General features: G+C 38.2%; 1 protein-coding gene across 3 annotated transcripts in view; it reads right to left on the bottom strand.

Annotated features, from left to right (window-relative positions):
- Nucleotides 1-270: 270 nt before the first annotated feature.
- ZNF292 (zinc finger protein 292) overlaps nt 271-13641 on the bottom strand; it is a 36977-nt gene continuing 23606 nt past the window's right edge. For 2 of the 3 annotated variants that reach the window (XM_083376919.1, XM_083376920.1), the window contains 2 exons: nt 9915-10056; nt 271-8323 (listed from right to left, as the gene is read on the bottom strand). In XM_083376919.1, coding sequence (XP_083233045.1) covers nt 1202-8323; nt 9915-10056 — 7264 coding nt within the window. In that variant the 3' untranslated portion in view covers nt 271-1201. The remainder of the gene's footprint in view (nt 8324-9914; nt 10057-13641) is intronic. The other variant, XM_083376921.1, reaches the window with a different exon arrangement.

Here is a 13641-nt window from a genome sequence, read left to right as displayed (position 1 = left end):
AGCAAGCAAGAAGAAATTTAGTTCCAGTTGCAACTGGGAATAAAGAAGTTGTCTTGCCTCTTCTGAAGATCTTCTCTTTGAATAGCACTTTTACGTTTTAATGCTACCTTGAACACATATTACAAATAAATATAAAGGTGGTAAATCAAAATTAGTTTCAAAATTCTTTAGAAAGCACTGTCTATAAAGCAGTGCTATAGAAGTTACTCTATACACCAATCAAAAATTTCAAAAGGAAAAGGACTTTTGTAAGATAAAATGTAAAAAAACAAGAAATGAAATGTGATTTTATTTAAGGCAATACTGGGCTACTTCACAAATCACCACCTCAAATATATACACTGCTCCACATTACTAATTTTCTAGCACATTCACGATGGATTGTTTAATACCAAATGGTGCTTAAATTTTCATTATCAGCAAACTATTTAAAATTTACATTTCCATCATTTTATGGAAGTGGAAGTTTTCAATCTGTTTAAAAGCAATGTATATGCATGTAGGAAAACCTTTTGAGTTAGCTACATATGAATACCATCCAATAATATTGGACACTTGCAGTTACAAATACAACTGTGTCAGTATGTATTTTAACCATTTAAATGTGATCTGATAACTTTTTCTCCTATACACACAGTTTAGGCAAAATAAATTGGATATGGTAAACTCACCTATTGTATTTTTTACTTCAAAAAGATTTAAGTTTAAAAGAACATTTTAAAAACTGGATCACTTAGTTACAAATTAAAATTCTGAATATAAATGTGTCATTTAATATTTCAGACTTACAGACTGCCATTTGCAGCAAATGATTTACAATAATAAATATGTACAAAAATGTATCTACAAATAAAAAGTACTGTTATATATGAGCAGTGACCCGGCGAAAGATACCACAGACAATTCACAAAGATTTCAGTCATGGAAAAGGACAAATTTTGATAAAAAATTGAGGTTTTGTTCAATTATTTACAAAACTGAAACAATGATTCTGTTCCAAGTCCCATAGGGATAAAAAATAAATTTACATGACGACCGTCATGAACTTGCTAGGTTAAATCACTTCAAAAACAAAAACAACCAAAAAAAAACAACACTTTAAGAAATAGCATCATGCTCAATGGCTTCCTACTCAAAATAAAAAAATGTGATACAGATATACATTAATGATCAGAACAAGGAGCCCGCTCATATTACCTGATTATTTTGTAACCTCTAGTTTCGCTTCCCAATGTCCATCAAGTCTTATCAGACTAACAATAGGTTTCATTTCCTGAAGCTGCTTCAATACACGCTCAGTGCAATCTTTAAAAGTCTTATCTAAAACTATTTTTACAGTACCACTACACTGAAATTGTGATGGATTAGCAAACTGTACATGAGTTTCACTTTCTGAACATGATCGTGTTCTCACCACAGAGTTCTTTTCATGAGACTTTCTTGAGTTAGAATGGGAACTCCGCCTGGTTCCACAATTATTATAACCCCCCCTTTCTGTGTTTTTCTTCTGCTTCACAGCAGATTCTTCAAGGAACTTGAGGAAAGATACTTCAAATCCCATGGGCTTAAATGAACTCCAATCAAAAGTTGAGGACTGCTCTTCAACAGTTTGAACAGCAACAGCACTTTCTTCTTCCCTATGCACACTGCTTAATTCAACAGCCAAGATTTCTTCCTGCTTTTCAACTTTTCTCTTTTTACTTTGGGATATATTTTTTTCTTTGTTTACTCTTTTAAAATTACTGTTTATGCTTTGCTTTTCTGAAAGAGAAGAACTGGTTTCTTGACAGTCATTATTTACATCGGAAGGGGCCTTTACATAGTTTTCCGAACTTGCTAGATCCTCGTTAATAAGTTTGGTAATAAACAGTTCTGCAAGCTCATCCACTTCATCCTTCTCAGTCTTTTCTGGTTCCTTTGGCATCACCAGCGGAGGCAATCTCAAGTCCTCACAAGAGTCTGGCAAGGGCGGCTGCACTTCTTTTACATCACAAATCTTGTCCTCCTCAATTGCTTCGTTTTGTGAGAAAGCCTCTTTTTCCGAAGGCTTTGCATGCATATTTGATACAATCAAGAGATCCCGATGTTGTAAAGTAAATGCTTTAGATAATTTATGACATTTATAGTGCCGAATTACATTATTCTCACTTGTAACAACTGATGAACAACCTTTTATCATACATGGGTACTGTACAATAAATTTGCTACTGCATTCTGATAAAGCATCGTCTTTTGTCTTTACGGAAAAAATATACTTTCCACACTTTAAAGAATATGCTTGATTTTCATCAATTGGACCTAGTTGGAAGTTTTTGTCTTCTACATTTATTGCTCTTCTTCGCTTCGCTCTAACTGATATTCTGTTTCCATTTTTTCCTGTCCTGTATTTTAATCCTTTATGTTTAATTTTCATGACTTTCTCCTGATTAGCTTTAATTGATATATTTTCCTGACCTGGTGTCAGGAATCGCCTGGGTCTTATTAAATGATCTTTGTGCCTATCATTATGTTTATTAAAAATGTGCCGTAGAAGATTAGATCTTGTTGCATAAATACGATCGCAACCTTCACAATCACATTTGTACATGCAATCTTCTGTTTTGTTCTGCCTTATTTTTATGTCATGATCTGTCTCAAGATGAATAATATAATTACCATAGGTTGTAAATGATGATTTACATTCAGACTGATCACAGGGGAATCTTCCAACATCCAAGGATGACTTCATACTACCAATTTCTTCAAGAGTCATCTCATGAAGTTTCACGTAGTGCTGAATAAGACTAATAACTTCTTGAAATATCCTAGAGCAATTTCTCACTTCACATCTGAATTCTTTCACAGTTTCAATTGCATCACTCTCTTCTTCCTTACCAGCCTCTTCTTCTTTACTTGGTTCACTTTCTTCTTCTGCCTCTAAAGAGAACGACGGTAGGTCAGATTTATGTACAGCTTGATAGTGCAGAATCAAATTCTGTTGTATTGTAAAAGCTGCAAAACAACCTTGATGCACACACTTGTAAGGTCTATAGGGATTATAACTAGTGGGCAATTCCAAAGGCTTGGGAACTGGCTTTTTGTTCTTTTTTTCTTCTTCTTTCCTATACCTTCTGATCTTACGTAATTTGGGTTGCATTTGATTATTATGAAGTATGGATACATTATGAACTTCTAGAGGAACTGGAACTATTTGGGAGAGTTTTACTAACTTTTCAGAGTTATCAGACGTATTTTCTGGTTTTGCTGCTTCTGGTATCAATCTTTCTGGAACCTTCATAGATTCCATGACTGGTTCTTCCTTTAGATCGAGTTCCTTAGTCAAGTGCGATTCTCTTTTATTTTCTATTAACACTTGTGGCACGTTTTTTAATTCATTAGGTCTTGGTAACACATTTAGTGTTTTGCTTTGGGATCGTCGTCCGTAAGGCCTTTTTAGCTTTAATTTTACCATTTCCTCTGTTGTAAAATGATGTACCAGCTGGCAATGTGCCCGGAGGTTAGAATTTCTTGTAAATGTTTTGGGGCAGTTAGCAACAACACATTTAAATGGAGCATACTTTAACTGGTGTTTCTTAATTTCAAGAATCATTTCTGCAGTGTACTGATGTATTTTACTATAGTGCTTAAATAATGCATCCTTTGTCATGGCACTATATTTACAACTTGGAGCCTGGCACGTAAATGGCTTGTGAACTTTTTCAACAAACATAGGATGTGTTTCTGAAACTGTCTGGACAAGAGATGTGGCCTCAGTTGTTACACCTGGAATAAGGACTTGTGGCATTAAGGTATTTGCTGGAAGACAATGAGTTATATTATCTAGTACTTGATTTGATGTTTCATTTTCTAAATTCAGCTTTTTCAAGCCTTCTAAAATTTCCATTAGTTGAATATCATCTTTATGAGAGGCTTCAGGCTGATTACTGTTAGCAAGGGCAACATTCTGTATATATGTTATACACTGAGTAGAGTCAGGTTTAGGGAGTTGTGCAGGATTTTCAAAAACACATTGAGCAGTATTGTTTTGTGGGCTCCGTATTGCTTCAATGGATATTTCTTGAATTTCACTTTTAACTTCTATCTTCTGAGAATTCATAGTTGTTTTGATTATTTCAAGAGTTTTCTCAAAGTTCTGAACAATGTTATCATTTGAAATCTCAAAATTAGTCTTTTCTGGAAGGCAACATTCCAGAGTAACCTGAGAATCGCCATTTTCATTTTTCAATGGCAAGGGAACAATTTCTATGTGATTTTCATTTGACTTTAAATTTTCTTTGATATCTGCTGTTAATCCACTGTCAACATTACTTAATTTCTGTGTAAGATTTTCCACTAATTCTTGAGTTTCACTATTTGCTATTACATTTGACTGAAAATTTTCTTCTGCTGCTTGTATATTGCCTTCAACATTTCTAGTGATAAGCCCTAAACCTGCTAAATCATTAACTACCAAATTTTGTGAAATGTGAGGTACAACCAAAGGAATAGGTGTTTTCTTCTTTTTCTTTGAACCGCTATTTTCTTTTTTAGTCAAACTACACACTTCTGAATTTTTAATGCTACTTATGACTGAAACACGTGGAAGACTGTTTCCCAAATTATGAGTTGTGGCAGTAGAATTAGGAACCAAATGAGGGCACAAGCCATTTTCAATAGTCTTAAGTATTAAATCATCTGAAAACACAGGTAAACTGTTGCATTCTTCTGATGAAATTTTGGTGTTAAGTATTCTGTTTTGGTCTGTGAGCAAGGTAGATGGGTTGCAACTTGTTGGTAATGAAGGTGATATGCCTGGATTTGGTAAAACTGTTGTATTTATTTGTGTAGTACTAGTAACACAGCTGGTAGTAATTATATGTGGTAATGTATCTGCAGAATCAAAAGTGCTTGGAATTCCTGCAGTTTCCAAAGCCTGTTTGATAATTTCATTTCCTTCCTCATTTTCACTTGGATTAAAACTTGTCATATTCGTCCGTGGAAACAAATTCTGCAAAATGGCAGTTGGCCGATTTTCATTAGCAAGCAGCTGTAGAAATGATGGTTCCTTAAAACATGTATCTGGATTGTAAGTTGAATCCTGTTGCTGTTGTAAGCTTAAAACATTTGAAGAAAGAATCATACTTGCAAGTAGGGAGGATTGTCCATTAAGCTGTAGAACTTCAGGGGAAATTTCAGATTCATCCAAAGGTTTGCAATAGGATCGTTTAGACAGATGACCACCAAGTGATCTAGGATTGGAAAAAACCCTGTAACATCTACTACAAATAAATTTACCATCCCTAATAATTGCTGGCCATTTTGCCCGCTTATTATGCTTTGGCTTTTTCTCTTTCCCATCTGCACCTCGCCTACGATCCTTTTTTGTTTTTTCCGATATAAGAGGCTGTGAAGTGGTTTCACCAAAGTTACTTTCATTATTTATTTGTGAAGGGAAGAGTATGTCAACACTTTCCTCTTTTGAAAAAGAATTTGTATTTCCTTCTAGTTGGGAGGAAAAATGATTGGCATTCTCCATTTGTGAGAAGACAGAACTCGGACTGTTGTGAGCTGGGGAAGGAAAAAGAGAAATGAGCCCATTTTCTGCTGGTAAAGGAAGAAAAGGATCAGAACCACTGTCGATGTTCAGAGGCATAACTGGCTTTTCTAAGTCATCCATCTGTGAAGGTAAAGTTCCACTAGACATGCCTGCCAACTGAGAGCTTAAAGCGTTTTCTGATTCACTTTTAATATGAGAAGAGAGACCAACATTCTCCACAATTGGTAATAGTGAGTTAGTTGTATTTTCCAAACGTGTTGGGAAAAGAACATTTGATAGTTGCTGCAGCTGACTTGTACAAGTAGGATTTAAGGTAGTTTTGGTTTGTTGAGGAAAAGCATCAGTAGCAGGAGTAGATACTTGCGATGGTAAAAAATAAACTGGTTTATTATCATTTGGCAGGTTTTGCAAACTTATTTTTTTACTCTTCTTATTCTTGCACTGCATTTTAAATTCAGCATATTGATCAGGATGTGCTGTCTTCATATGCTTTCCGATGCTCTGAGAAGAATTGTAGATTCGTGTGCATCCTTCAACCTGGCAAGTAAACCTCTGAACTGAAGCTGCTAATGGTACAACAGGTAAAAAAGTAGTGCCTACATTGTTCTGGGGAGAAGCAAGTGAAATTTCTCCTAAATTCTTCAGAGGCTGATTATAGAGATTAGCAGCTGGCCTAACACTCTCTTCAAGCTGAGGCTTTGGAGAAAGTAAATTCTGACACTCTAATTGATTTTGCGTGCTGAGGGACATAGGGCTACTCTCTTTTCCTTGACTTTTTGTTGCAAGAGCATCAGGTTCAAGCTTGGCTGAGTTCACGGAAATAGTCTGAGCCTCACCAACACAATCATCCTCCTTCCCTTCAGGGAAAACAGAAAGGTCACTGCAAGTATCTTCAACTGTTGAGCAAAATGGATGGATGACAGCTGCACCAACATCTACGGCAATATTTACAGCAGGTAGTTTTCCTTTTTTTGCCATGTTCTCTCGAATTTTTTGGCCTAGAAGAGGCATCAAAACATTGCTGGCTGGACCCAATGATTCTGTCCTTGCTGCAGTAGTTAAAAGTTGTTCCCCACTATCAATGGAGATTGAATTAGGCTGCACCAGTACATTGGTTGACAGTTTTGTACTTTCAGACTCAAGTGATTCATCATGGATCTCATCCGTGACATAATTTTCTACTTTGGCACAGTTATTTACATTACTGTCAGGTGGCAGCACCAGCGGCTCTTCTGGATGGACTTCTTCATTATTTTCTAAAGATTGAGAAGAGTTACTATCACCATCAGACTGTAATATTTTTTCAGATTTAGTGTGATCTTCAATATGCTTTTCTAAATCATTCTGTGAGTGATAAACTTTCCCACAACCTGCAACTTTGCAGGTGAAAGTATTATAGTGCTGAGCTTCATGATCATAAAGCAAATATGCTTCTGAAAATACTCTCCCACATTTGGGAAACATGCATCTTGCCCTAAAGACTGGGTGTTCTTTTCTGTGACTCAAAAGTTCAGCGTAACTGTTAAAGCTAGCCTTACACTTAATCTGTATACAAATATAGGGTTTGATACCACAGTGCATTTGTAAATGATCATTAAGGTGGGTAACACTTACAAAATGTCGCCTACAGTACTGGCAAATCACTTTTTTGCTCTGCATTTCAAGAAAGCGTTTAGCCTCTTCATTCTCTTTGTGACCTTTTACATGCGCAATCAAATTCTTGAAGTATTTAAAGCCTTTTTTACACAAGGTAACAGGACAAGTAAACTCATTGACAGGCAATGGCTTTTGAACTGGAATTACTTCTGGAATGTAAGGTTTGTCTTTGTCATAATTTTCATCATCTGAGCCATCGTTGTCATTAAAAACAATGAAGTCTGCTGCATAAAGACTGTTCTTTTTTATGTGTCGTTGTTCTTGCTTAACTAAGGTATTGTTCTTTCTGTTTATACCAGTGGATGCTGTTTTGGGTGGCCTTCCTAATTTTCTCAGTGGTTTCATTGCAGCTAGTCTTTCCTTACTGGATTTCTTAACATGTAGTGTTACATGAGGAACAAAAGTTTCTTTAGAATTAAAATTTTGTGCACATATTGGACAACTATAAATCCCATCCTTGTAGTGTTTCTGTGCATGCCTGACTATTCTGTGTCCAAGAAATTCCTTATCACACAGCACACAATATTGCATGTATGCTTGCCAGTTCCTGAACCTAGCAGATATGAATCCCCTCTCCCTTAATTTTTTAATTTCTCTGTTTTTCTGTTTCTTATCTCTAATGCCTCTGAGCAAGTTTGTAGCTTCATCGAAACACCCAGAAAGCCCATTTGCTGAAGTGTCTTTGTTCTCATCTTGACAGTCCTCTACCTTTTCATGCATTTCACTATCATTCAGTTCATCTATTGAAGATACAATTGATGCTTCTTCTCCCATCAACGCTAGACACTGACGCTTTAGCATTTTCCAGTCCCAGAATTCTGGATCAAAAGGCCACTGAGTTTTTAATACGAGTAAAAGCTCACAGCGTAATGAATTTGGAATTGGAAGGTTTTCTTCATCATATTTCTGGTCAGGCTGATTATACAACATTTCTACGGCGTAATATGCATCCACAGTAGGTTCAAGAAGAAATTCACTTAGTTGGCAAGCACGTTTAACTTCTAAATCATCAGGCAATAAGCAAGATATTGTCTTGCAAATGGAAATTTTAACTTCTGTATTCTCACTAGCTTCCAAGCGTAATGCTTTCACACAAAGTTCAATACAGGTTGCAAGACCAGCAGCATCAATCTGTAGAGCAAGAAACAGATTATATTATAAATGTAATACCAGTTCCTAAATTTATAAATGCATATAAGCTTTGATTTTTATTTCAATTAATTTTGCATTAATTCACTATAACATTAAGAATTCTTAGTGTTAATTATCTCAAAGGGGTAAATGTTCATTTCAGATTTTCATTTATTTGGGATTAATACTCATTCTAAGAAATACCCTTAATTTTTATGTAAAACATTAACTTTATTATAACAAATATGCATTTCAGCAAAGTCTTTATCAACAATATTCCATTTATGCAGTCATCACTAAGAAGAAATGTCAACTTTTTGAGTTGGTACAGTCAATAATAATTAAGGTAAATTCCACTCTTGAAACCTATTCACCTCAAATGGTTGCTGTTATGGGGAAAACAGGATAGGTTTGCTGCCCTGAGTTATTTGTAAAAATCATAAAGGCAGGATACACATAAACAAATAGAGAAATAAATTGTGTCCAGAGAAGTAAAAGGAGAAATATATTTATGCAACAGACGATTGCTACTGAAATATGCCCAATGGAATGGGCATATTGAATTTAAGTCACTTGGGTAAATTATCTAAATATGGGTAAAAATGGTTTTTCTTTGGGCCCTTTATCCATCAGAACAGGAACATTTAAACTGACTTAAAGATTGCCATCTTTACTAAAATAGATTTGAAATTCTCCCAAATTATTCCTATTAAAATGAAAATTGATGAAATTACCAATAATAATAATAATTTAATAATTTAACTATTAAATAATAATTTAATAGGTAATTGATCATTCAAAGATCATTTAATGGTATTGTTTTTATAACACAGATAGTTCTCAATTAGGACTATTCATTCAGTGACTATTTAAAGTTATAATGGATATTGAGGACCCAGATTGTTGGGGGCAATTAAGCTGACTTTGTAATAATGCCGCTTGGGGTGTGTGTGAAAGCCCTAATAAGCAGGCATATACATAGAATGAAGGCTACTGCTAAGCTTGTAAGCCGCACTGAGTCTTCGGAGAAGGGCGGGATATAAATGGAATTAAAATAAAATAAAATAAATATTATTTGTGACTGATCTGGTAAGACCTTTTGATAAATAGTTTGGATAATGAAGGAAAAAGTTTGGGCAGCATTGGTTTAAGCAAACAACACAAAATATACTGGCATTCCATCTCTGAGTCCACTTCTTAGCTTCCTGAAACAGTAAGTTGACAAGTACATTTTTCACCAATGAAATATTGAAATCTATGGATTGTGGAAGTTTTCAGAAAAAAGTAATAAAATAGCCACACAGAAGACAATTATGAAATTTGCGTTTTCAACAAAAGAGACAACTGGTATATATCTGAAGCTGTCCAAAGGTCCCTAGCTATAGCTTCTATCTAATTGCTAAAATAATTTATTTTAAGAATTTTATCTTAAAGAGACCTTAATACATTAAAAGAAATTAACATCTTCCTATCTGAGAAGGCCTTTTTATCTAACTTCACGTGGGATCTTAACATTCAATGTAATTTCAATTTGCAGATTTTATTTTTAATTTCATACCGCAATAAAAATAATTATCTTACACATATCTACCTCAGAATTTATTACTTTAATCAGGAAGAAAATGTGGTACACAGTCTTTGTTAATACAGATAGTTGACGGCATCTCTCCAAATATATTTGTATAGAAGGTTCTACCCTTTGCTGTAGTTTACTCCAGAAGAGAGTCAGTTCCCTGAAAAAGAATTTTATCAAAATATTAACTATTTTATTAATACAGAAATAACACAGAATTAGTTTATCAAACTAACTTTCAATTGCAAGGAAGAGTGGGGTAGGTGCGGTTTTGGCGTGACGCATCCGGCCCACGGGCCGGCAGTTTGACACCCCTTAGGCTATTGATGAAATTTCTATTGGCCAATCCCAGAGGGCTCTTTTGTTCTCAGAAGATCTCTGGAAGATGAAGCAATAGAAACAGTGCTTGAAGTAAAACTGGACAATAACCAAGAGGGAATCTCACTGAACACAGGTACATGGCCAGTTCTGGCTTATTCCAGCAATAAAGTTGGTAAGTTGCGATTCAGCAGCTGTTTTGCAGGTGGTTAACTCTCTTTAGTGTTAACAGCTGCACAGCAGCTACCACTGAGCTTTTGTGATTAGTTAGCACGTTTTGCTTGTATTCACTTGAATCTGGAGTCCACTTGGGTGAGGTCTTTGTCATGACCGGGGCATTGTCCTGTGCCATTATCTAGGATTATTTCTGGCATGTAATTTTCTAAAAAGTGGGTGCAGTGCCCTTTCAGTTATCTAAGTACCTGTCCTTTGGGCAGCTGGAAGGAAGGATATTTTCTAAGATCTGGAAAACTGTGAATTCCTCAATGGGGAGGGGGAAAGGCCAGCAGCCCTTAAAGGTATACTGATATGTCCTTCCTCAACAGGCCCTCCTTAGACTTGAAGCTATAAGGAGACTACTGCTTGATTTCCAACCTTCTCTTTTTGGCAGAGGTTATTGAGACAATTATTCAGGGCCAATTACAGAGTGACTTAAACTAAATTTATTACCTGGTTCAGACCCAGGTATGGGGCAGACACATTCTTGATGGATCATCTTCGTTAAAGATCTGGTGACCTATCCTAGTCACTTTGCATCTCCAAACCACCCTTACTAGTGTTGACAATGGCATTCTACTGGACCTTCTAAAGGAGTTGAAGCATTCATCTTTTTTTTAGTGGCTTCATTCCTTTCTTGGTGAAGGGTTCCAGTTAGAGGAATAGAGTTTAGGAAGTTGGTTGATCCCTGATGGGATGCTGCAAGAATTAGTTTTCTCCTTTTCTATTATTTAGTATCTACATTAAGTCTATGGGGAGGTTATTTGGCCATTTGGGGTCTGGTATCATTAGCATATTGATGATATTCAGTTTTACCTGAAGACCCCTTGCAGCACTACAGTTGCTGTTGAAATCTCTCCTGAAGATTGTGAGAGTCTGAATGGGATATAGAATAAACTAAAATTCAACTCCAGCAAAACAAAGTTAGTGTTTGTACACTGGGCCTCTCCTAGTGTATGGTCCCAGCAATGATTCTGGGCGAGGCTGCATTATTCTAAAGAAGTAATAGATACTTCAGATGAGCAGATCGCAGCCTTATCTAAGACATGAAAACTTTGTTATGATGGCTCATGCTCTCTTCACCACCACCTTAGATTGCTGTAATGCATTCTACATGGTACATGTTTAAAGACAGTGGGAAGTTTTAATTGTCAGAAAATGCAATGGCCTGATTACTCATTGGCAATATTTGGTAAGATAATATTATGTCTTGAAGGCCCTGCATTGGCTCCCTCTTAACTTCTCAGTGCAATTTAAGTTAATGGTTTTAATTTATACAGCCTCAAGTTACCTGTAGGATCACATCTCTCCACTGGACTTATCCTAATCAATTTTATTGTGCCAGGAGAAGCAGTTGCTTCTTCTCCACTTCTGGGGTCAAAAATCAGAATAATTATTTGTAATAGATCTGGTCCTCTGGAATGATTTCTCATCAGAATTCAATTTGGTTCAGACATGAAGCAGAAGCAGAAGACAGAACTCTACTGAAGGCCACTGGGGGTAGAATGCCACTAAATTACTGTTAGTGGGTTTAGGTATATTTTTTGTACTGCTATGCATTTTGTGTTTTATTCTCACAGTAGATCAGGGGTCCCCAACCCCCGGTCTCTGGACCGGTACAGCAACAGGTCCGCACAAACAAGCAAAGCCCCATCCGTGGGATGCAAGCAGCACACATAACCACGCATTCTCCGGTCTGTGGAAAAACCTTTCTCCATGGAACTGGTCCCTGGTGCCCAAAAGGTTGGGAACCTCTGCTTTAGATCACTGAAGTGTTTGTTCAGGTGGCAGTAGGGTAGAAATTTGAGAGAATTTTTCTGCAGGCATTCTACTACTTATTAACAGAAGAATGAATTCCAGGGTCAACTTATTGGCATATACCGTATATACTTGAATATAAGCCGACTCGAATATAAGCCGAGACCCCTAATTTTACCCCCCAAAAATGGAAAAAGTTGGTGACTCGAGTATAAGCCGAGGCTGGGAAATGCAGCAGCTCACCTTATGCTCCTCTCCAGAGATTTTCCCTCAGCAGCGGCCGGCAAAGTAGCTCGCACGCGAAACAAGCCCGGCAGAGGAGCCGGAGCGGCGAGCAGAGGCGCCCGGCCCAGATCCTGCAAGGCCCGGCCGAGACGCGCCCCCAGCAGCGGAGCTGCTCCGGCTCCTCTGCCGGGCTTGTTTTGCATGTGAGCTACTTTGCCTGATGCTGAGAAGACCCGCTTGGGCACTCGGGTTGTTGTCAGTCTCCGCAGGCCCTTCTCGTTTCCAGGAACGTCAAGCGCGCTTGGCTCTCCACCCCCACGGCAGGGCAGGGCAGGGCAGAGACTTGCTCGCCCTTCTGACGGCCCTGAAGAGAAACGAAGGGCTTGCAAACTCCCCGCGAGAAGCTGGACGAAGCGCGCGGCTGGGCGAGTGTGTGCCTGCGCGCGTATTTACGAAAGAAACGCTCCGAGAGTTCTTCTTTCTCCGCCCCCTTGGGGGGAACTCTAGCGACTGCTGTAGCCGCGCTTCTCTTCTCGGCTCCGAAAATAGGGATTTCTACTCTCTCTCTCTCTCTCTCTCCCCTCCCCACCCCGCATTCTCCTGCCTCTTCGATTGCGACAATAAAAGGGCGAAGGGTGCGCTGGTTTCTTCCTCCTTCCTCCCCCCCTCCCCTCCCCTCCCCGATTGTCAGGTGAGGCAGCTGGAGGTCTGGCCGGGAGATTGTAGCCGTTTTGAAACGCCGCGTCTTGAAACGCCCGATCAGCTGATTTTCGGGTGGAAGAGCCGCGGCTTGAATCTGTTTGCATCTGCCTGAATTAGACCGAAACGGCCTGAATTTGACCAGAGTTGCTTTGTAATGGCTGGAGGAACTGCAGAGGAGGTCTTGCTGGGAGATTGTGGCCGTTTTGAAACGCCGCGGCTTGAAACGCCTGATCAGCTGATTTTCGGGGCGGAAAGAGCCACGGCTTGAATCTGCTTGTATTTGTTTGAACTTAACCAGAAACGGCTCGTAATGGCTGGAGGAACTGCGGAGGGAGTGAATGCTCCAGCCTGGAATATTTGGAAAGGCTGGGGGAACCGGATGAACTGCAGCTTAAGCGACTGTTGCCGGAGGACCCATGGCTTGAAACGCCCCAGTTTTGGGGCAGCGTTTGCTTGTTCCCTCCCTCCCTCCCTCCCTCCCTCCCCTTTCCCTCCTCTCTAAATCCTTCCTTCCTTCCTTCCTCCC

The sequence above is a fragment of the Vipera ursinii genome, assembly GCF_947247035.1.
Source record: "Vipera ursinii genome assembly, chromosome: 1".
NCBI lineage: Eukaryota > Metazoa > Chordata > Lepidosauria > Squamata > Viperidae > Vipera > Vipera ursinii.
This window is presented reverse-complemented; position numbering and strand designations above follow the sequence as displayed.